This window comes from Oncorhynchus keta, unplaced genomic scaffold (assembly GCF_023373465.1).
Source record: "Oncorhynchus keta strain PuntledgeMale-10-30-2019 unplaced genomic scaffold, Oket_V2 Un_scaffold_3567_pilon_pilon, whole genome shotgun sequence".
Lineage (NCBI taxonomy): Eukaryota > Metazoa > Chordata > Actinopteri > Salmoniformes > Salmonidae > Oncorhynchus > Oncorhynchus keta.
This window is the reverse complement of record NW_026290921.1, coordinates 268,958-292,893: the sequence shown is the minus strand read 5'-3', so window position 1 is coordinate 292,893 and position 23,936 is coordinate 268,958. Positions and strand designations below refer to the sequence as shown.

At 46.8% G+C, this 23,936-nt stretch overlaps 2 protein-coding genes across 13 annotated transcripts in view; one reads left to right on the top strand and one right to left on the bottom strand.

The window, feature by feature from the left end:
* Window positions 1-23,936, top strand: part of LOC127928727 (protein kinase C alpha type-like) — a 303,595-nt gene that overhangs the window by 25,694 nt on the left and 253,965 nt on the right. The window lies entirely within an intron of this gene.
* Window positions 1-23,936, bottom strand: part of cep112 (centrosomal protein 112) — a 315,718-nt gene that overhangs the window by 280,658 nt on the left and 11,124 nt on the right. For 3 of the 11 annotated variants that reach the window (XM_052516010.1, XM_052516014.1, XM_052516015.1), the window contains exons 5-8: window positions 20,405-20,492; window positions 17,964-18,044; window positions 12,949-12,996; window positions 12,767-12,841 (exon numbers count right to left, since the gene is read on the bottom strand). The exons of 1 other annotated variant lie outside the window; for it this stretch is intronic. In XM_052516010.1, the coding sequence (XP_052371970.1) occupies window positions 12,767-12,841; window positions 12,949-12,996; window positions 17,964-18,044; window positions 20,405-20,492 (292 nt within the window). Of the gene's footprint in view, window positions 1-12,766; window positions 12,842-12,948; window positions 12,997-14,303; window positions 14,562-17,963; window positions 18,045-20,404; window positions 20,493-23,936 lie in introns of those variants that run through there. 7 more of the 11 variants (XM_052516012.1, XM_052516020.1, XM_052516019.1 and 4 more) reach the window with 7 other exon arrangements.

Below are 23,936 nucleotides of genomic sequence, written 5' to 3'. Positions count from 1 at the left end.
ATGACCCTCCAGCATGACAATGCCACCAGCCATACTGCTCGTTCTGTGTGTGATTTCCTGAAAGGCGGGAATGTCAGTGTTCTGCCATGGCCAGCGAAGAGCCTGGATCTCAATCCCATTGAGCACGTCTGGAACCTGTTGGATCGGAGGGTGAGGATAGGGCCATTCCTCCAGAAATGTCTGGGAACACAGGTGCCTTGGTGGAAGAGTGGGGTAACATCTCTGGCAGCAAGAACGGGCAAATCTGGTGCAGTCCATGAGGAGATGCACTGCAGTACTTAATGAAGCTGGTTGCAACACCAGATACTGACAGTTACTTTTGATTTTGACCCCCCTTTGTTCAGGGAAACATTATTCCATTTCTGTTAGTCACATGTCTGTGGAAGTTGTTCAGTTTATGTCTCAATTGTTGAATCTTGTTATGTTCATACAAATATTTACACATGTTAAGTTTGCTGGAAAAAAATGCAGTTGACAGTGAGGACGTTTCTTTTTTTGCTGAGTTTATGTTTTGGAGTTGGAAAATGTGCATTGAACAAATGATAAGATCAGAATACTCACTTGCCTAATTGTGCATGCAGTAGTGTGTGTGTGTGTGTGTGTATATATATATATATATATTTATCAATTGAAGTCTGAGGTTTACATACACCTTAGCCAAATACATTTAAACTCAGTTTATCACAATTCCTGATTTAATGTTAGTAAAAAATTCCCTGTCTTAGGTCAGTTAGGATCACCACTTTATTTTAAGAATGTGAATTGTCAGAATAACAGGAAGAGAAATAATTTATTTCAGCTTTTATTTCTTTCATCACATTCCCAGTGGGTCAGAAGTTTACATACACTCAATTAGTATTCGGTAGCATTGCCTTTAAATTGTTTAACTTGGATCAAACTTGGAAAATTCCAGAAAATGATGACATTGCTTTAGAAGCTTCTGATAGGCTAATTGACATCATTTGAGTCATTTGGAGGTGTACCTGTGGATGTATTTCAAGGCCTACCTTCAAACTCAGTGCCTCTTTGCTTGACATCATGGGAAAATCAAGACATCAGCCAAGACGTCATAAAATAAATTGTAGACCTCCACAGTCTGGTTCAGCCTTGGGAGCAATTTCCAAACGTCTGAAGGTACCACGTTCATCTGTACAAACAATAGTATGCAAGTGTAAACAACATGGGACCACGCAGCCGTCATACCGCTCAGGAAGGAGATGCGTTCTGTCTCATAGAGATGAACAACATGGGACCACGCAGCCGTCATACCGCTCAGGAAGGAGAAGCGTTCTGTCTCATAGAGATGAACAACATGGGACCACGCAGCCGTCATACCGCTCAGGAAGGAGATGCGTTCTGTCTCCTAGAGATGAACAACATGGGACCACGCAGCCGTCATACCACTCAGGAAGGAGACGTTCTGTCTCCTAGAGATGAACAACATGGGACCACGCAGCCGTCATACGGCTCAGGAAGGAGATGCGTTCTGTCTCCTAGAGATGAACAACATGGGACCACGCAGCCGTCATACCACTCAGGAAGGGAGACGTTCTGTCTCCCTAGAGATGAACAACATGGGACCACGCAGCCTTCATACCGCTCAGGAAGGAGACGCGTTCTGTCTCCTAGAGATGAACAACATGGGACCACGCAGCCTTCATACCGCTCAGGAAGGAGACGCGTTCTGTCTCATAGAGATGAACAACATGGGACCACGCAGCCGTTCATACCGCTCAGGAAGGAGACGCGTTCTGTCTCCTAGAGATGAACAACATGGGACCACGCAGCCGTCATACCGCTCAGGAAGGAGAGAGACGCATTCTGTCTCCTAGAGATAAACAACATGGGACCACGCAGCCGTCATACCCACTCAGGAAGGAGACGCATTCTGTCTCCTAGAGATAAACAACATGGGACCACGCCCAGCCATCATACCGCTCAGGGAAGGAGACGCTTTCTGTCTCCTAGAGATGAACAACATGGGACCACGCAGCCGTCATACCACAGGAAGGAGACAGGAAGGACCACGACGCATACCACTTTCTGTCTCCTAGAGATGAACAACATGGGACCATGCAGCCGTCATACCGCTCAGGAAGGAGACGCATTCTGTCTCCTAGAGATGAACAACATGGGACCACGCAGCCTTCATACCGCTCAGGAAGGAGACGCTTTCTGTCTCCTAGAGATGAACAACATGGGACCACGCAGCCGTCATATGCCGCTCAGGAAGGAGACGCGTTCTGTCTCCTAGAGATGAACAACATGGGACCACGCAGCCTTCATACCGCTCAGGAAGGAGACGCATTCTGTCTCCTAGAGATGAACAACATGGGACACGCAGCCGTCATACCGCTCAGGAAGGAGACGCGTTCTGTCTCCTAGAGATGAACAACATGGGACCACGCAGCCTTCATACCGCTCAGGAAGGAGACGCGTTCTGTCTCATAGAGATGAACAACATGGGACCACGCAGCCGTCATACCGCTCAGGAAGGAGACGCATTCTGTCTCCTAGAGATGAACAACATGGGACCACGCAGCCGTCATACCGCTCAGGAAGGAGACGCATTCTGTCTCCTAGAGATGAACAACATGGGACCACGCAGCCGTCATACCGCTCAGGAAGGAGACGCATTCTGTCTCCTAGAGATGAACAACATGGGACCACGCAGCCGTCATACCGCTCAGGAAGGAGACGCGTTCTGTCTCCTAGAGATGAACAACATGGGACCACGCAGCCGTCATACCGCTCAGGAAGGAGATTCGCTTCTGTCTCATAGAGATGAACAACATGGGACCACGCAGCCGTCATACGCGCTCAGGAAGGAGACGCGTTCTGTCTCTAGAGATGAACAACATGGGACCACGCAGCCGTCATACCGCTCAGGAAGGAGACGCGTTCTGTCTCATAGAGATAAACAACATGGTACTTTGCAGCCGTCAAAAGCTCAGGAAGGAGACGCGTTCTGTCTCATAGAGATGAACAACAGCAGAGGACCATGTCAGGAAGAGGCAGCGTTCTGTCTCCTAGAGAAACAACATGGGACAACGCAGCCGTCATACCGCTCAGGAAGGAGGCGTTCTGTCTCCTAGAGATGAACAACATGGGACCACGAGCATACCGCTCAGCAAGGAAGAAGCGTTCTGTCTCCAAAACCACGCAGCCGTCCTTACCCGCTCAGGAAAATTCTGTCTCTAGAGATGAGCTGTATGGGACCCACCTTGCAAAGCCTTCATACCGGGAAGGAGACGCGTTCTGTCTCCCTAGAGATGAACAACATGGGACCGCGCCGTCTGCTCAGGAAGGAAAGCGTTCTGTCTCCTAGAGATGAACAACATGGGACCCACGCAGCCGTCATACCGCTCAGGAAGGAAGCGCGTTCTGTCTCCCTAGAGATGAACAACATGGGACCAGCAGAAAGGCTCAGGAGGCTGCAAGTTCTGTCTCCTAGAGAAACAACATGGGACCCAACCGTCATACCGCTCAGGAAGGAGAATCTGTCTCCTAGAGATGAACAACATGGGACCACGCAGCGTCATACCGCTCAGGAAGGGGCATTCTGCACCTAGAGATGAACAACATGGGACCACGATGCCGTCATACCGCTCAGGAAGGAGGTTCTGTCTCCTAGAGATGAACAACATGGGACCACGCAGCCGTCATTACCGCTCAGGAAGGAGCCAGCGTTCTGTCTCCTGAGATAAAAGCATGGGACCCACGCAGCCGTTACCGCTCAGGAAGGAACGGCGTTCTGTCTCCTAGAGATGAGACAACATGATTACCAATGTCAGAAATTGTGAAAAACTCAGGAAGGAATGCATTCTGTCTCCTAGAGATGAACAACATGGGACCAACCGTCATACCGCTCAAAGGAGAATTCTGTATGTATAGATGAACAACATGGGACCACGTTGCTCCTCAGGAAGGAGATGTTCTGCTCATAGAGGGGTTTTGGTGTGAAAAGTGCAAATCAATCCCAGAACAACAGCAGAGGACCATGAAGATGCTGGAGAAACAGGTACAAACGTATCTATCCACAGTAAACGACTCCTATATCGACATAACCTGAAAGGCTGCTCAGCAGGAAGAAGCCACTGCTCCAAAACCGCCAAAAAAACGCCAGACTATGGTTTGCAACTGCACATGGGGACAAAGATCGTACTTTTTGGAGAAATGTCCTCTGGTCTGATGAAACAAAAATAGAACTGTTTGCTCTAGTAGACCATTGTTATGTTTGAAGGAAAAGGGCGGATGCAAGCCAGAACACCATCCCAACCGTGAACACAGGGTGGCAGAATCATGTTGTGACTTTGATGCAGGAGGGACTGGTGCACTTCACAATAGATGGCAAGATGAGGAAGGAAAATTATGTGTCCAGATAAGCCTCCATCTACAAAGCCAGTCTAGGGTCTGTTGGGCATGAGTTTCTCTGTTCCCTTTCTCTGGGGTTGGAGGTAAGGAGGCAGTGGGAAACCATTTTTCCACCCGCCCACACGACACACACACACACACTATTCACTCAACTGACACTTGATTAGTTTAGTGTTGGCTAGCTACATAGCCGTCCCCAGATAATTGTGTAGTTTAGAGTGTGTAGTCTTGGAGTGATTATCCCAGTTCACCAGCTATTTGTCTCCTTAACGTCTCTCTTAGCCAAAGCTAACCACAGCTAACAGTGCTCTACTGAATAGTATTCAACAATGATCGCATTCACAGGTAGTATCACATTTTCATTTCATTTCATTACAGTACAACGGTTTGATTTGTTTGATCGTAGCTAGCTTCCCTAGCTAGCTACATTTGCCGTCCTTGTATCAAAGATAATTGTGTAGTCTGAGATTTTCTAGGTTAGCTAGCCAGCTATTGTCGTTCTTTTAACGCAGCGTAACGTAAACAACACTGCTAGCTGCCCTGGGACTAGTAGCACTGTAGAAACTATTACACTCAGCGGTGACTTGATTAGTGTAGTGTCAAAACGCAGCTACTGCCAGCTAGCCTACTTCAGCAGTACTGTATCATTTTAATCATTTTAGAATAAGATTCTCCACGTAAGCAACTTTCTGAACATTCAGTAATCCACTTGTCATTCAATCTCCTTGCATTAGCGTAGCCTCTTCTGTAGCCTGTCAACTATGTGTCTGTCTATCATCTGTTCTCTCCTCTCTGCACAGACCATAAACAGCAGTGAGGAAGACGCGTGACCCACGTGGAGTTCCAGGTCTCCGGTGCCTCCCAGACTGACTGGGCCAAAATGCAATAATACAAAAAGTTAGTCCCTGAAATAGTGTGCTGAGCCTAGCATTAGCACCTCTCTGCCCTCTCTCCAGTCAGAATGAAATAAGGCTTCTGGTCACTCTCCTCTCCTCCAGTCTTTCTCTGAATATCACCACACATCTACTTCTCTCCTCCAGTCAGAATGAACATCCTTATCATTTATCCTCCTCCAGTCAGAATGAATATTACCACACTCTTCTCCTCACCTCTCAGTCAGAATGAAAATAACCTCCCCGTCTACCTTTGACTCATTCCTCTCTGCCTCCGCGCTGAATATCTACTCTTTGACTCACCTCTCCTCCCCCCTCAGAAGGCGGGAATATCACCTCATCTTTACTAGATGCTGTTCTTCCACTAGTCATTGCAACTCCTCCAAGTCTCACCACTACCTTGTATCCTTTTCCTCTCGCTCTCCTCCCAGTCAGAATGAACCGCCCTGGTTCAAAGCCTCTCCCCAACTCTTCGCTCTCATGACTGGCATCCTTTTCTCTCCTCTTCATTTTCCCTCCTCTGCCTCTGTTGAATGCCATACCATTCTAAAATTCCAAGCATCTGCCTCTAACCCTAAGAAGCTCTTTGCCACCTTCTCCTCCCTCCTGAATCCCCTCCTCTGCAGATGACTAACCATTTTGAGAAGGTCGACCTCCGATCCTCGTTTGCTAAGTCAAACGACACCGCTGGTTCTGCCACACTGCCCTACCCTATGCTCTGACCTCTTTCCCCTCTCTCTCTCAGATGAAATCTCGCCTTGTGACGGCCGGCCGCCCAACAACCTGCCCGCTTGACCCTATCCCCTCCTCTCTTCTCCAGACCAGTTCCCGAGACCTTCCTTACTCTCACCTCGCCATCAACTCATCCCTGACCGCTGGTACGTCCCTTCCGTCTTCAAGAGAGCGAGAGTTGCACCCCTTCTGAAAAAACCCCACTCGATCCCCCATGTCAACAACTACAGACCAGTATCCCTTCTCTCTTTCCAAAACTCTTGAGCGTGCTGTCCTTGGCCAGCCTCTACCGCTATCTCTCTCAGAATGACCTTCTTGATCCAAATCAGTCAGGTTTCAAGACTAGTCATTCAACTGAGACTGCTCTTCTGTATCACGGAGGCGCCCGCACTGCCAAAGCTAACTCTCTCCTGCTCTCATCCTTCTAGACCTATCGGCTGCCTCTCGATACTGTGAACCATCAGATCCTCCTCTCCACCTCCCGAGTTGGGCATCTCTCGGCGCGGCCCACGCTTGGATTGCGTCCTACCTGACAGGTCACCCTTACCAGGTGGCGTGGCGAGAATCTGTCTCCTCACTCACGCGCTCTCACCACTGTGTCCCTGGGCTCTGTTCTAGGCCCTCTCTTTATTCTCGCTATACACCAAGTCACTTGGCTTCACAACTCTCACATGGTCTCTCCTATACTGCCAGACGACACACAATTAATCTTCCTTTCCCCTTCTGATGACCAGGTGGCGAATCGCATCCTGCATGTCTGGCAGACATATGTGCGTGATGACGGATCACCACCTCTCTGAACCTCAGCAAGACGGAGCTCCTCCCTCCCGGGGAAGGACTGCCCGTCCATGATCTCGCCATCACGGTTGACAACTCCATTGTGTCCTCCTCCTCCAGCGCTAAGAACCTTGGCGTGATCCTGGACAACACCCTGTCGTTCTCAACTCCATCAAGGCGGTGTGTCCTTCCTGTAGGTTCATGCTCTACAACATCCGCAGAGTCCAGTCACACAGGAAGCGGCGCAGGTCCTAATCCAGGCACTTGTCATCTCCCGTCTGGATTACCATTGCAACTCGCTGTTGGCTGGGCTCCCTGCCTGTATTAAACCACATTACTCATCCAGAACGCGCAGCCAGTCTGGTGTTCAACCTTCCCAAGTTCTCTCACGTCACCCCGCTCCTCCGCTCTCCACTGGCTTCCAGTTGAAGCTATCCGCTTGCACAAGACCATGGTGCTTGCCTCCAGCTCAGAACGACCTCAGTACCTCCAGGCTCTGATCAGGCCCTACACTCCAAACAAGGGCACTGCGTTCATCCACCTTGGCCTGCTCCGCCTCCCTACCACTGAGGAAGTACAGTTCCCGCTCAGCCCAGTCAAAACTGTTCGCTGCTGGCCCTCAATGGAACAAACTCTCACGACGCCAGGACAGCGGAGTCAATCACCACCTTCCGGAGACACCTGAAACCTCTCCTCCAAGGAATACTCTAGGACAGGGTAAGTAATTACCACACCTAAAAAGATTTAGATGCACTATCAAAGTGGCTGTTCCACTGATATTAAGGTGTATGCACCACCTGTAAGTCTCCTGGATAAGAGCTCCTAAATGACTTAAATGTAATGTAAATGAAGCAACATCTCAAGACATCAGTCAGGAAGTTAAAGCTTGGTCGCAAATAGGTCTTCGAAATGGACAATAATTAATGATTAAATGTCAGGAATTGTGAAAGACTGAGTATAAATGCATTTGGCTAAGGTGTATGTAAACTTCCAAACTGAATGTATGTATATTTCAGGGGCAGTTGCTCCATAAACAAATGCCTGGGGGTTAGATCTGAGTCATATTCATTAGGCACCAAATGGAGAAAAAGAAACTGCCTGAAACTGGGAGGGACTACCTGAAATTGCCCAATAAGAAATGCTTTCAAACATTTTTTTGTTCAATGAAATTGACCCTGTTATAATGCCACTGTTTTCCAAAGCGACTTACAGTCATGTGTGCATACTCTAATGAAAATGACCCTGTTATTTGTCAGACCTGTGATATAAACCTGTTGCTCTAGTAGACTCCATGCCCAAGGTTAAAACATACAGAACATCCAGGCAACCAGGGGTAAGAAAACAGACGGTGTGACTGAAAAAATGACCATAAAACAACCACTGTGAAACCAGATAAGCCCATCTGCAAAAGCCAGTCAGGTCTGTTGGCAGGAGTTTCTCTGTTCCCTTTCTGGGAGTTGGAGGTAAGAGGTGCAGGAAACCATTTTTTCACCTCGCCCACACGCACACACACACACACTCACACACACACACACACACACACAATGAATACAGTAAAATCCCAGTTCACCACCATTTCCTCTCTCTTGAAAGGCAAGTGCTTCTGAGCGCCTTTTAACTAGGCCCCATATCACCACGCCGGGTTGTGATCTGGCCTCTATAAAACTACTAAGAGGCTGGCCGGCTCTCCTTCCTGGCTCCTCAACACACAGTCTGGGACTGACAGCTGACTGCTATCAACCTCCTACACAAACACACTAATACAGCACACACACACACACACAGAATAATATTCCAAGCATTAGTTCCCATTTTCAGGCTCGAAGGCCCTGCTTTCTTTCATCTGATTCTCAACAAACAGCAGTGAGAAGACTGTGACACTTGGTGCTTGACTGGGCTGAAAATGTAATAATACAAAAAGTTATGTGAACATGTGAGTCTCCTCTCCTCCAGTCAGAATGAATATCACCACATTACTCTCCTCTCCTCCAGTCAGAATGAATATTACCACATTAGTCTCCTCTCCTCCAGTCAGAATGAATATCACCACATTACTCTCCTCTCCTCCAGTCAGAATGAATATAACCACATTACTCTCTCCTCCAGTCAGAATCCACATTATCTCTCCTCTCCTCAGTCAGAATGAATATTACCACATTACTCTCCTCTCCTCCAGTCAGAATGAATATCACCACATTATCTCTCCTCTCCTCCAGTCAGAATGAATATTACCACATTAGTCTCCTCTCCTCCAGTATTAGAAATGAATATAACCACATTAGTCTCCTCTCCTCCAGTCAGAATGAATATAACCACATTAGTCTCCTCTCCTCCAGTCAGAATGAATATTACCACATTAGTCTCCTCCAGTCAGAATGAATATTACCACATTAGTCTCCTCCAGTCAGAATGAATATCACCACATTAGTCTCCTCTCCTCTCCTCCACCTCCAGTCAGAATGAATATTACCACATTAGTCTCCTCTCCTCCAGTCAGAATGAATATTACCACATTAGTCTCCTCTCCTCCAGTCAGAATGAATATCACCACATTAGTCTCCTCTCCTCCAGTCAGAATGAATATTACCACATTAGTCTCCTCTCCTCCAGTCAGAATGAATATCACCTCATTAATCTCCTCCAGTCAGAATGAATATTACCACATTAGTCTCCACCAGTCAGAATGAATATTACCACATTAGTCTCCTCTCCTCCAGTCAGAATGAATATAACCACATTAGTCTCCTCCAGTCAGAATGAATAACCACAGTCTCCTCCAGTCAGAATTAATATTACCACATTAGTCTCCTCCAGTCAGAATGAATATTACCACATTAGTCTCCTCCAGTCAGAATGAATATCACCACATTAGTCTCCTCTCCTCCAGTCAGAATGAATATTACCACATTAGTCTCCTCCAGTCAGAATGAATATCACCACATTAGTCTCCTCTCCTCCAGTCAGAATGAATATTACCACATTAGTCTCCTCTCCTCCAGTCAGAATGAATATCACCACATTAGTCTCCACCAGTCAGAATGAATATTACCACATTAGTCTCCTCTCCTCCAGTCAGAATGAATATCACCTCATTAATCTCCTCCAGTCAGAATTAATATTACCACATTAGTCTCCACCAGTCAGAATGAATATAACCACATTAGTCTCCTCTCCTCCAATCAGAATGAATATTACCACATTAGTCTCCTCTCCTCCAATCAGAATGAATATAACCACATTAGTCTCCTCTCCTCCAATCAGAATGAATATTACCACATTAGTCTCCTCCAATCAGAATGAATATAACCACATTAGTCTCCTCTCCTCCAGTCAGAATGAATAACCACATTAGGAGGGCTGATGAGCATTGTTGGTGGTGCCCATTGAACCAGTCTCTCTCGCTCCCACGTTTCCTCTCTCTCTCTCTCTCCTCCCTCTCACTCTCTCTATCCCCCTCTGTCCCCCTCCCTCCCTTGTTGGCCAGCTCACTGAAGTTGATCTAATTGAGTACAGCATTTCTCCAGGGGGACATAAAAAGCCATGGCGATTAGAGTCAAGTCATGCTCAGTTTTATATTAACAGTGTGAGTAAAGGCGGGTGGGGACTTCAAAGCGTCCTTTCAGAATGGGATTTTCAGCTTAAATCCACATAAGGAAAAACTGTCACCACTGGTCAGGTTTTTTTCTCTCTTAAAGGGCATTCGGAATCGTCCCTTTAGAAACAACATAAACGCAACACAAAGCGCAGCCTAGAACACAATTTTCATGCATAAGGAGATTAAACTCTTTACCAGAGTGACAACAGTGTGTCACTATGTTAAATTTGCTTTGAATGGGACTTAACTTGCAGTTCACAGTTTTGGGTTAATGTTATGATCTTGGACTCTTACTCCTTAGAATTTGGATTCACAAATTCAACGTTATCGTCCCGTTGACATGGAATAGGAGATTGACCAGGCCTACCTCCATCACTATGGATAAAGCCTAGAAGGCCAGCATCCCGGAGTCGCCTCTTCACTGCTGATGTTGAGACTGGTGTTTTGCGTGTACTATTTAATGAAGATGCCAATTGAGGACTTGAGAGGCGTCTGTTTCTCAAACTAGACACTAATGTACTTGTCCTCTTGCTCAGTTGTGCACCGGGGCCTCCAACTCCTCTTTCTATTCTGGTTAGACCCAGTTGGCGCTGTTCTGGCTTGGATTTTGCTCTGACATGTACTGTCAACTGTGTGACCGTATATAGACAGGTGTGTGCCTTTGTCTAATTAATAGAATTTACCACAGGTGGACTCCAATAAAGTTGTAGAAATATTACAGGATGATAATGATCAATGGAAACAGGATGCACATGAGCTCAATTTCAAGTCATAGCAAAGGATCTGAATTCTTATGTAAATAAGGTATCGTTTTTTTAAAATATATAAATGTGCAACAATTCTAAAAACCTGGTTTTGCTTTGTCATTATGGCGTATTGTGTGTGGATTGATGATGTTTTAAAAATGTAATTCAATTTAGAATAAGGCTATAAAGTCATTTTTGGGGAAAAAGTCAAGGGGTCTGAATACTTCCTGAATGCACTGTACATGTACAGTAGGTATGAAAAAAGTGACTATGAACAGATAATAAACAGCGAGTAGCAGCAACGTAAAAAGGGGTCAAGCATTTGCATAACTGTTTAGCAGTCTTATGACTGGGTAGAAGCGGTTAAGGAGCCTTTTGGACCCTGACTTGGTGCTCCGGTACCGCTTGCCTGGCTCCAGTGATGTACTGGCCTGTACACGCTGCCCTCTGTTGCGCCATGCGGTCAGATGCCGAGCAGTTTTCATACCAAGCGGTGATGAAACCAGTCAGGATGCTCTCAATGGTGTAGACATCGAATTCGTTGAGAATCTGAAGACCCATGCCAAATCTTTTCAGTCTTCTGAGGGAAATAGGTGTTGTCATGAACGCTTCACAACTGTCTTAATGTGTCTGAACCATGATAGTTTGTTAATGACAGGACTTAGTGCCTGCAAGAAACATGAAGCTCTCAACCAAAAGGAGGAGAGGAGACTAGTGGATTAGTGTCCCGCTCCTTGAAAGTGTCAGCTTTAGCCTTTAGCTCAGTGCGGATGTTGCCTGTAATCCATGGCCTCTGGTTGGGATATGTACTTATGGTCAGAGTTGGGATGATGTCATCGACGCACTTATTGATGAAGCCGGTGACTGATACGGCATACTCCCCAATGCCGTCGGCTGAATCCCGGAACATATTCCAGTCTGTGCTCTTAAAACAGTCCTGTATCTTAGCATCCGCGTCATCTGACCAATTCCGTATTTTTGAATCAGGAATCAGGAGGATACTTTGCCAAATGGAGGACAAGGGAGAGTGCTTGAGTTTTTGCTTGTAATCAGGAATCAGGAGGATAGAATTATGGTCAGATTTGCCTCTGTGTGTGGGAAATGGAGGACAAGGTGGTCTAGAGTTTTGTACTAGAGTGAAGGTTTTGTACGCGTCTCTGTGTGGGAGTGAAGGTGGTCTAGAGTTTTGTACGCGTCTCTGTGTGTGGAGTGAAGGTGGTCTGTTTTGTGGTGTGTGGAGTGAAGGTGGTCTAGAGTTTTGTACGCGTCTCTGTGTGTGGAGTGAAGGTGGTCTAGAGTTTTTACCCCCTCTGGTTGCACATGTGACATGCTGGTAGAAATGAGGGAAAATGGATTTAAGCATTCCTGCATTGAAGTCCCCGGGCACTAGGAGCCCCACTTCTGGGTGAACATTCTCTTGTTTGCTTATGGCCTTATACAGCTGGTTGAGTGTGGTCTTAGTGCCAGCATCGGTTTGTGGTGGTAAATAGACTACTATGGAAACTCTCTTGGTAAAGAGTGTTGTCTACAGCTTATCATAAGGTACTCTACCTAAGTATTGATTGAGGTACTCAACAGGTATTGCTTTCTGGAATGGTTGATGGTTATTAGATGGCTGTCTATGGTTAGGTGGGTGTTCTAGTGCCCACCTCTTTCTCCTGTCTTGCTACTGGGGTCTGCTCATCAGTCCCGGTGCTGTTCTTCAGGCTGGATTTGAGGAATATCTACAGTATGGAAATGAAAGAGTAAAGAAAGAGACGGGGGGAGAGAGTGAGGAAAAGGTAACACTTATCTGCCCTCAACACACATGGGAACCCTCCCTTACACTTACCGGAGACAAGGGGACAGGGTTCTCTCTCAAATACCTGGGGTTCTCAATCTGCAAGAGAACAAGAAAAGAAACAGAAAAAAGGCCCTTTACTTATTTTGCATCTCCTCCTTTTTCTCAAGACAAGGCTCCAGCACACACACACACACACACACACACACACACACACACACGCACACACGCACACACGCACGCACGCACGCACGTCCCTCCCGGCCTCCGCCCTCGGTTTGTCTTAAACAATACAGGACTTCAAACTTCAAAGGTCAGCACTTAACACACAGTTAGTTTCTTCCCTCAGCTCTGACTGTTTACAGAAAGGGAATACCTCGGGCCACTTCAAGGCATTGTGTGTGTTCAGCTCAGCTAGGCCCATTTCCGCTTGGCTCCTCTTTCTGCCAGTCAGCCCTTTTGTCAACCCCTGTTACTCCGTAAACTATCCATGACGCGTCTATCGGCCCAGAGAGACAGATGTGTATACATACTCCCTCACTAAACACGCCCGCTCTGTCCCCTTTGATTACACAGGGAAGAAAAAACACAATGAGACTGAAGAGACGGCTAACAGGAACGACAACTCTGACGTCAGCCCACCTTAGAGTGTGTTCAGACACAAGTGGACTGACTGACATGGCTATGGAGTAAAACCATCAATGGTTCAACTCTGTTAGGGGATTAAGCCGGGAGGAGAAACTCTACTGTAGCGAGTCGACGGAGTTGGCGGTTTCATCTAATTTCATTCTCCTTCTTCTCCTTTCCTCTTGTTGTGAGTGACCTCCTTATTTCTCTATAAACTTCCCAGGCAGCTTCACACAGTGTGGAAGACAGCTGCAAGGGAGCAGGCGGGATCACAGCCTTCTGAAACAGAGATCCTCTGACTTTGTAGATGACAACAAATGACAGAGAGAGAGAGGAAAGAGTTCTACAGCTAAGGCTCAAAGTGCCAGGGAGGGGCGAAGGACGGGAGTAGAGTGTGTGTGTGAGTATGTGTGTGTGTGAGTGTGTTTGTGCGTGTTTTCTCTATGGTGTGAAGGTTCAAGTTGGTGAGCTCATTCAGTAATCCTAAATGAATGGGGGACTAAGGCCTGTTTGAAGGCCCAGAGCTGGAGACCAAACTGGTCTGAACTAAATGACATGTCAGTAAGACAGTGGACATCCAGTATACTCCAGAACGACCAATCATTCAATACTAAACAGGGAGTGGCTGGACAAACCTCTGCCCTCTGAGCATAGAGCTGGTGCAGAGAAACACTTTTGTTTAACCTCTGACACCTAGTTCAGCAAATCAGGCTTATAAATAAAAGTGATTATAAAGTCTTAACAACATTTTTGAATACTGAAAGACGTCCCACACTTACCTCCCTCTCTGTGGAGCGGAACGGCCCACATCCAACTCTGACCATGGGAGGCCCACATCCAACTCTGACCATGGGAGGCCCACATCCAACTCTGACCATGGGAGGCCCACATCCAACTCTGACCATGGGAGGCCCACATCCAACTCTGACCATGGGAGGCCCACATCCAACTCTGACCATGGGAGGCCCACATGCCAAGGCTTGCAGGGCAGGGCCAGACCAGACATTGGTGGTGAAACATAAACTGGTGCTAGACTAAACTAAAGTGTGTGTTTGCTTGTGATGTCTGCCCAGCACTGGTACTGGATCCTGTCTGTGGCATTCTCCCTGACAAGGACAGATGGATGAGGCGGCCGCAGACAGAGGAGAGAAGAGAGGAGAGAGGAGAAGAAAGGAGAGCCACTCCACATCAAGGACCTACCGCTCAAGCCAAACAAACACACGTTGTGATGCATCACTTCCTAACGTTGACCCAACGTTGGGCAACAGGTCTGTGAGGTAGACAGGGACAATCGACTGGACTATGAGGGGAAAGACTGCGGTTGTTCTGTTCTCTCCTAAAGGTGAGAGGAGAGACCTGGCTAGGTGGCTAGATGGCTCTGGGGTACAGACATTCCAAAGAGGATACCAGAAAAGTTTAAACAAAGCATGACCAGGCAAGACAGAATTACATTGAGGCAGCAGAGAATGCTGCAGACAGCTGGTAGTTTCAGCTACTGCAACCAAACATCCTGCTCTTAACTCACAGCCACACAGCTTAACTCTGTCTATGTGGTCCTTCTGTAGCTCAGTTGGTAGAGCATGGCGCTTGTAACGCCAGGGTAGTGGGTTCGATCCCGGGACCACCCATACATAGAATGTATGCACACATGACTGTAAGTCGCTTTGGATAAAGCAGCGTCTGCTAAATGGCATATATTATTATTATATATTATGTTCCACAGTGCAGCCACACAGAACTCTGTCACAGCCACACAGCTTAACTCTGTCTATGTTCCACAGTGCAGAGAGCACAGCCACACAGCAGCTTAACTCTGTCTATGTTCCACAGTGCAGAGAGCACAGCCACACAGCTTAACTCTGTCTATGTTCCACAGTGCAGAGAGCACAGCTACACAGTTTAACTCTGTCTATGTTCCACAGTGCAGAGAGCACAGCCACACAGCTTAACTCTGTCTATGTTCCACAGTGCAGAGAGCACAGCCACACAGCTTAACTCTGTCTATGTTCCACAGTGCAGAGAGCACAGCCACACAGCTTAACTCTGTCTATGTTCCACAGTGCAGAGAGCACAGCCACACAGCTTAACTCTGTCTATGTTCCACAGTGCAGAGAGCACAGCCACACAGCTTAACTCTGTCTATGTTCCACAGTGTAGAGAGCACAGCCACACAGCTTAACTCTGTCTATGTTCCACAGTGCAGAGAGCACAGCCACACAGCTTAACTCTGTCTATGTTCCACAGTGCAGAGAGCACAGCCACACAGCTTAACTCTGTCTATGTTCCACAGTGCAGAGAGCACAGCCACACAGCTTAACTCTGTCAATGTTCCACAGTGCAGAGAGCACAGCCACACAGCTTAACTCTGTCTATGTTCCACAGTGCAGAGAGCACAGCCACACAGCTTAACTCTGTCTATGTTCCACAGTGCAGAGAGCACAGCCACACAGCTTAACTCTGTCTATGTTCCACAGTGCAGAGAGCACAGCCACACAGCTTAACTCTGTCTATGTTCCACAGTGCAGAGAGCACAGCCACACAGCTTAACTCTGTCTATGTTCCACAGTGCAGAGTACAACCACCTGTAGATCTATTATAGATGATGCTTGTGGTAGTGGAGGCTAGGGGAGCATTGCCAAGCACACTGCCTCTTATCATTATCACTACCACAACACAGAGCAGAGCAGGGCTTCACGTCCCCGTCTGATACAGGGAGAGAGATGAGAGAGAATCATCAACTTCATCAAAAAGAGAGAGACCCGTACAGGTGAAGGGGAGATAGAGGGAGAGAGAAAGAATAAATAAGAGAATAAAGACAACATCAGTGTACTGCTTATCTCTCCCAGGTCCAGTGACTCTCCAGACACAGGAGATAAGACAGGAACACATCTAAAGACTCTCAGTCTCCCTCTCCTCCTTCCTCCTCCTCATCCTCTAGCCCTCATCTCACTGCTCTCTGACTGTATCCCTGTGGTCTGACAGACAATGCAGCTGTGTAGGTGCTAGTCAGTAGTTGTGTGTCAGTGTGACAGGCAACGAGTAGTCTACTGGGCATGGGGTACTCTCTCATCCAATGGTGGTATATTTCATACAACCAGCCTGGAACTGGCTGTGACTGCAATATGCTTCTCAGGCGTCTAGGGCTCCCCCTCTGCTTCAAACAAGCAGGAATTGTAATCCAAACCCTGGTGTGAGAGGCCTATATACTGTACTTACGATGTTTACAGACATGGAATAAATTAGGGACGATTTTTAGCAGGACACAACGTTTTGGGACATTCAGACAGAAATACAGTATATAACCTAAAGTATGTGGACACCTTCTCATCGAACATCTCATTCCAAAATCATGGACATTAACATGGAGTTGGTCTCCCCTTTGCTGCTATAATGGCCTCCACTCTTCTGGGAAGGTTTTCCACTAAATGTTGGAACATTGCTGCGGAGACTTGCTTCCACTCAGCCACAAGAGCATTAGTGAGTTCGGGCCCTGATGTTGGCCGATTAGGCCTGGCTCGCAGTCAGCGTTCCAATTCATCCCAAAGGTGTTCAATGGGGTTGAGATCAAGGCTCTGTGCAGGCCAGTCAAGTTCTTCTCCACATATCTCGACAAACCATTTCTGTATGGACCTCGCTTTGTGCACGGGGGCACTGTCATGCTGAAACAGGAAAGGGCCTTCCCAAATGGTTGCCACAAAGTCGGAAGCACAGAATAGTCTTTACACCACACCAGCTGACGCTTGGCATTGATCTTAGGCTTGTGTGCAGCTGCTCGGCCATGGAAACCCATTTCATGAAGCTACCGACGAACAGCTAGGCTGCTGACATTGCTTCCAGAAGCAGTTTGGAACTCGGTAGTGTTGCAACCGAGGACAGTGTTGCTCCGAGACGTTTCCACTTCACAATAACAGCACTTACAGTTAACCAGGGCAGCTCTAGCAGGGAAGAAATGTGGCAAAATGACTAGTTGGAAAGGTGGCATCCTATGACGGTGCCACATTGAAATTACTGAGCTCTTCGTTAAGGCCATTCTACTGCCATGTTTGTCTATGGAGATTCCATGGCAGTGTGCTCGATTTTATACACAATTAGCAATGGGTGTGGCTGAAATAGCCGTATCCACTCATTTGAAGGGGTGTCCACATACTTTTGTATATATAGCACAGGAGGTTGGTGGCACCTTATTTTGGGGAGGACTGGCTCGTGGTCATGGCTGGAGCGGAATAAGTGGAATGGTCTCAAATACATTGATACCATTTAATTTGCTCTGTTCCAGCCATTATTATGAGCCGTCCTCCCCTCAGCAGCCTCCAGTGATATTTTGTGTATGTTATGCATGCTTATCGGACTAGAATATGGAATCATGTTGGCTCTATTCGTGACATTTCTATCTGCCACGTTCAACGTTTGGCTACTGAATATGGCCCTGGCAGACATACCCCCAGGTTCCAGCTGTTGAGGCGAGCTTCCAGGTCACTGTCGTCAGGAGATGGCACCACTGGCTTCCTGTGGCCATCCACCTAGGGACCAAAGAGAATAGGTGATATTGAGTGTGGGACAACAAGTGCACATACTGTTCAGTAGGGTGTGTTGTATTCTTATCCCCCAGCCCCACCCAACTGCTTCTCCAACCCTTCTTTACTATACTCTCCTCCCTTCCATTCCTTTTTCTTACTCTCCTCTCTCCTTTCCTCCATTCTCCTTCCTTACACTCCTCCCCCACCCTCCTCCATTCTCCTTCCTTACACTCCCCCCCCACCCTCCTCCATTCTCCTTCCTTACACTCCTCCCCCCCCCACCCTCCTCCATTCTCCTTCCTTACACTCCTCCCCCCACCCTCCTCCATTCTCCTTCCTTACTCTCCTCCCCCCACCCTCCTCCATTCTCCTTCCTTACACTCCTCCCCCCACCCTCCTCCATTCTCCTTCCTTACTCTCCTCCCCCCCCCCTCCTCCATTCTCCTTCCTTACACTCCTCCCCCCACCCTCCTCCATTCTCCTTCCTTACACTCCTCCCCCCACCCTCCTCCATTCTCCTTCCTTACCCTCCTCCCCCCACCCTCCTCCATTCTCCTTCCTTACACTCCTCCCCCCACCCTCCTCCATTCTCCTTCCTTACACTCCTCCCCCCACCCTCCTCCATTCTCCTTCCTTACTCTCCTCCCCCCACCCTCCTCCATTCTCCTTCCTTACTCTCCTCCCCCCACCCTCCTCCATTCTCCTTCCTTACTCTCCTCGTCCCTCTCCTCTCCTCCATTCTCCTTCCTTACGCTCCTCCCCCCATCCCCATTCTCCTTCCTTACTCTCTCCCCCTTCTCCCCTCCATTCCCCTTCCTTCCTTATTCTCCTTCCTCCCTCCCCTCCTCTCCCCTCCATTCCCCTTCCTTCCACATCCCTCCTCTCTCTTTCCTCCATTCTCCTTCCTTACTCTCCTCCCTCCCCTCCTCTCCCCCCTCCATTCCCTCTTCATTTCCTTCCTTACTCTCCTCATCCCTCTCCTCTCTCCTTTCCTCCATTCTCCTTCCTTACTCTCCTCCCCTCCTCTCCATTCCCCTTCCTTACTCTCCTCTCTCCTTTCCTCCATTCTCCTTCCTTACTCTCCTTGTCCCTCTCCTCTCTCCTTTCCTCCATTCTCCTTCCTTACTCTCCTCCCCCACCCTCCTCCATTCTCCTTCCTTACTCTCCTCTCTCCTTTCCTCCATTCTCCTTCCTTACTCTCCTCATCCCTCTCCTCTCCTCCATTCTCCTTCCTTACTCTCCTCCCCTCCTCTCCCCTCCCCCCCTCCATTCTACTTCCTTACTCTTCTCATCCCTCTCCTCTCTCCTTTCCTCCATTCTCCTTCCTTACTCTCCTCCCCCCACCCTCCTCCATTCTCCTTCCTTAGTCTGGTCTTCCCTCTCCTCTTTGCCTCTCCTCTTTGCCTCCTCCTCCTCTCTCCTTTCCTCCATTCTCCTCCCCTCCCCCTCTACCCTCCTCTCTCCCATTCCTTACTCTCCTCTTCTCCCTCTCCTCACCTCCTTCTCCTCTTTGCCTCCCTCTCCTCCTCTCCTCCTCCTACCCACGCCAGATGTTTGGCGGTTCCAGACCATTACCGTCCCCGTCCTGTCCCCCTGCAGTCTAAATTCCAGTCCAGGGGTCACAACGCTCTCCCCTCTGTTGTTTTGCTCAGTCTTTTGTTACAGGGCGCCCCACTCCTGAAACGCTGTTATATAATGTGAACTTTACGTGAACGTTGTGTGAATGTTATGCAAACGTTTCCAGAGTGCTGCTGTTGATTCAGGATCAGGTTTTGTGAACATTTCATATATACGTTATAATGTGAACATTTCCAGAGTGCTGTTGTTTTTCGGGTCAGGTTTTGCCTGGGGTTGGGTTTGGGGCTTGGTGAGGATGAGATATCTAAGAAAGAGAAATATCCAATAAAGTGGAAGTGTAGGCATTTTTTTAACCCGACTGAAATTAGGTGGAGGGTGGACTTCTCCCTCTCTCTTTGTCTCTCGTAACAGAACAAGGCACACTGCCAAGTTAACACCTCATATTACACAGACAAATGACGGAAATACCAGGCTGATTAAAATGGTCATAGTCCTGATTCATCGCCTGTAAATGTCACCCACAGTGTTTATTATCATTGATATCGCGGTATGCCAAGTACGAGTGTCACGCACGGTGTAATGTCATACTCTCTGTGTCACAGCCATTCAACCTACCGTGTGAAAATACAATCAATGATATGATGGAGAACGTCATTACAGAATAGAATATGTCCTGCCTGAAATGTAAGACTCCGTAATTACAAACTCAGTAACTAAGATAAAATAGGCTAAACGTAAAGAGTTGCCAAGTAGTGAGTGTAGGAATGTTGTAGAGTACTGCTGACCCCTTTGTTGTGGTCTTCAGAAGAGCGTTTCACTGGGCTGGAGGCCAGGGGCCGAGATGGAGACATCTCCTCATATAGCCGTCTTCTCCTGGATACAGAGGGAATATGAGAGAGAGAGAGAGAGAGAGAGAGAGAGAGAGAGAGAGAGAGAGAGAGAGAGAGAGAGAGAGAGAGAGAGAGAGAGAGAGAGAGAGAGTGAGAGAGAGAGAGAGAGAGAGAGAGAGAGAGAGAGAGAGAGAGAGAGAGAGAGAGAGAGAGAGAGAGAGAGAGAGAGAGAGAGAGAGAGAGAGAGAGAGAGAGAGAGAGAGAGAGAGAGAGAGAGAGAGAGAGAGAGAGAGAGAGAGAGAGAGAGAGAGAGAGAGAGAGAGAGAGAGAGAGAGAGAGAGAGAGAGAGAGAGAGAGAGAGAGAGAGAAGAGAGAGAGAGAAAGAGAGAGAGAGAGAGAGAGAGAGAGAGAAAGAGAGAGAGAGAGAGAGTGAGAGAGAGAGAGAGAGAGAGAGTGAAAGAGAGAGAGAGAGAGAGAGAGAGAGAGAGAGAGAGAGAGAGAGAGAGAGAGAGAGAGAGAGAGAGAAAGAGAGAGAGAGAGCGAGAGAAAAAGAGAGCGAGAGAAAAGAGAGAGAGAGAGAAAAAGAGAGAGGGAGAGTGAGAGTGAGTGAGTGAGTGAGTGGTGAGTGAGTGAGAATGTGAGAAAGAGAGGAGAGAGAGAGAGAGAGGGAGAGAGAGAGAATGTGAGAAAGAGAGGGAGGGAGATATATAGAGAGAGGGAGGGGAAAGGAGAGATGGAGAGAGAGATTTACATTAGGAAAGATTGAAGAAAACAACTAAATACAAAGATCTGAGTGTATCACTGGTTATATTACAGGAAACAGCTTCCCTAAATCACTGGCTTACATTATGTCTATCAATATCATTTGTAACTCATCAAATGTGAGTCGTGCAGTACAGATGTAGGATCTTTATATTTTGACCTGTATTGTCGCAGCAAAATAATACTGCAGCAACATGATTTGAAAGGCTATTAGCTGGTGAGGCTATTTCCTGCGGGGCAGGAAAATTCTGAGCAACAAAAGAGTGATCAAATGAAGATTCTACAGCTGTACTTGCCTCATTTCTGATGCATCTATGCTTTTAGCGCACTGCTTTACTCTCAAAACGAACACCCTTGCCTCTCGCAATTGATTTTTTCCTACTAGCATTGGCTTTGCTGATAGCTACTTTAATGTGGAAAAAAATACTTACCATGACTGAGATGTGGGATCAATACATTAGATCAATACATTAGAGTATCGCAATATTATTTTTCACAACATTATTTTGGTAACTCCAAGTTTTAAAAAATGAAAAGCTAGGTAGTTAACTTTAGCTAGCGCTAGTCAACTGTACCTGCGCCAAAACTGGTATTTCTTCTCTAGCTTGTTACCATCTTTAAAAAAAGAAATGGTGAGCCCACATGTTTGCAGCACTTTTATTTCCATGACTGATTAAAACTCGCTTTTACATGGCTCTCTTCCTTTTTTCCCATGCAACAGACAAGGTGAGCAATGTTTGGAAAATCGAATCGTAATACACAGAATCGTGAGAATCGCAATACATAACGTATCAGCATCTACACTACCAGTAGAACGTTTGGACACTCCTACTCAATCAAGGGTTTTTCTTTATTTTTACTATTTTCTACATTGTAGAAAGTGAATAAATAAAAATGATCAAATAATACATATGGAATCATGTGGTAAGTAAAAAAGTGTTAAACAAATTCTTCAAAGTAGCCCCCGTTTGTCTTGAAGACAGCTTTGCACACTCTTGGCATTCTCTCAACCAGCTTCACCCGGAATGATTTTCCAACAGTCTTGAAGGAGTTCCCACATATGCTGGGCACTTGTTGGCTGTTTTTCCTTCACTCTGCGGTCCATCACTCTCCAAGAGCAAACCAGATGGGATGGAGTATCTCTGCATAATTCTGTGGTAGACCTGCTGGTTAAGTGTGCCTTGAATTCTAAAGAAATCACTGACAGTGTCACCAGTAAAGCACCCCCACACCGTCACACCTCCTCCATGCTTCACGGTGGAAACCACACATGCTGAGATCATCCGTACACATACTCTTGAGTCTCACAAAGACATGGCGGTTGGAACCAAAAATCTCAAATTTGGACAGACTAAAAGGACAGATTTCCACTAGTCTAATGTCCATTGCTTGTGTTTCTTGGCCCAAGCAAGTCTCTTCTTATTTGTGTCCTTTCGTAATGGGTTCTTTGCAGCAATTCGCCTGATTCACGCCGTCTCCTCTGAAGCATTTATTTGGGCTGCAATCTGAGGTGCAGTTAACTCTATTGAAATTGTCCTCTGCAGCAGAGGTAACTCTGGGTCTTCCTTTTCTGTGGTGGTCCTGAATGCACTTGAAGAAACTTTCAAAGTTCTTGAAATTTTCCGTATTGACTGACCTTCATGTCTTAAAGTAATGATGGATTGTCATATCTCTTTGCTTATTTGAGCTGTTCTTGCCACAATACATTTATTTTGCATAACTCATCATGTACACTACCGTTCAAAAGTTAGGGGTCACTAAGACATTTTATTTTTTTAAGAAAAGCACATTTTTCGTCTGTTAAAATAACATCAAATTTATCATAAATACAGCGTAGACATTGTTAATGTTGTAAATTAGTATTGTAGCTGGAAACGGCAGATTTCTTTTATGGAATATCTGGCTCTAACCAGAATAGAAAAAGGAGTGGGAGGCCCCGGTGCACAACTGAGCAATAGGGACAAATACATTAGAGTGTCTAGTTTGAGAAACAGACGCCTCACAAGTCCTCAACTGGCAGCTTCATTAAATAGTACCTGCAAAACATCAGTCTTTATGTCAACAGTGAAGAGGCAACTCTGGGATGCTGGCCTTCTAGTAAAGCATTCAAATAAAGCATTATTTGTTCAACTGCAACTTCTGGGTTAGCTAGCTAGCTTAAGCTTGGTACCTAGCTAGCACCAATACAGCCAGCCTGAAAACAATGACCAGTAGAAACTGCAGTCATTTTCATTATTTTTAGCAATGATTTTGAAATCTTTGTGAGTAAGTATTAGCTAGGTAGCCACTTGATGTTCGCCGAACTTCAGTTCATGAAAATAAATAGCTAGCCAGCTACTTAACACTGTTGCCCAAAGCTAACGTTATAAGCAGCCAGCTAGCTTAATCTGGATAGTGAGGCTCAACCAGACCGGGGTATGTGTTGTGAAGCTAGCCACAATAAGGATTAGGCACAATAGTGGAATTTGCGGTTTGCCTTCAAAATAAAAGTACCTCTTTGAAAGTGATGCAGAAGGTTACAATTAGTGGAATCGTGCCATATTTAGACTAGATAATGTTAAACAAGGTTGTAAAGTGAAGCAATAAAATGGGGTATCAGTCTAGTCAGTGACACCCACAGAACACAACTGTGAAGAGCTCACCCAAATATTAATGTTGTAGCTCTTATCGCAGGACTGTATGAAATCACCTCCCCAGTCAGCCTATTGTGTGTACTAACATTCAT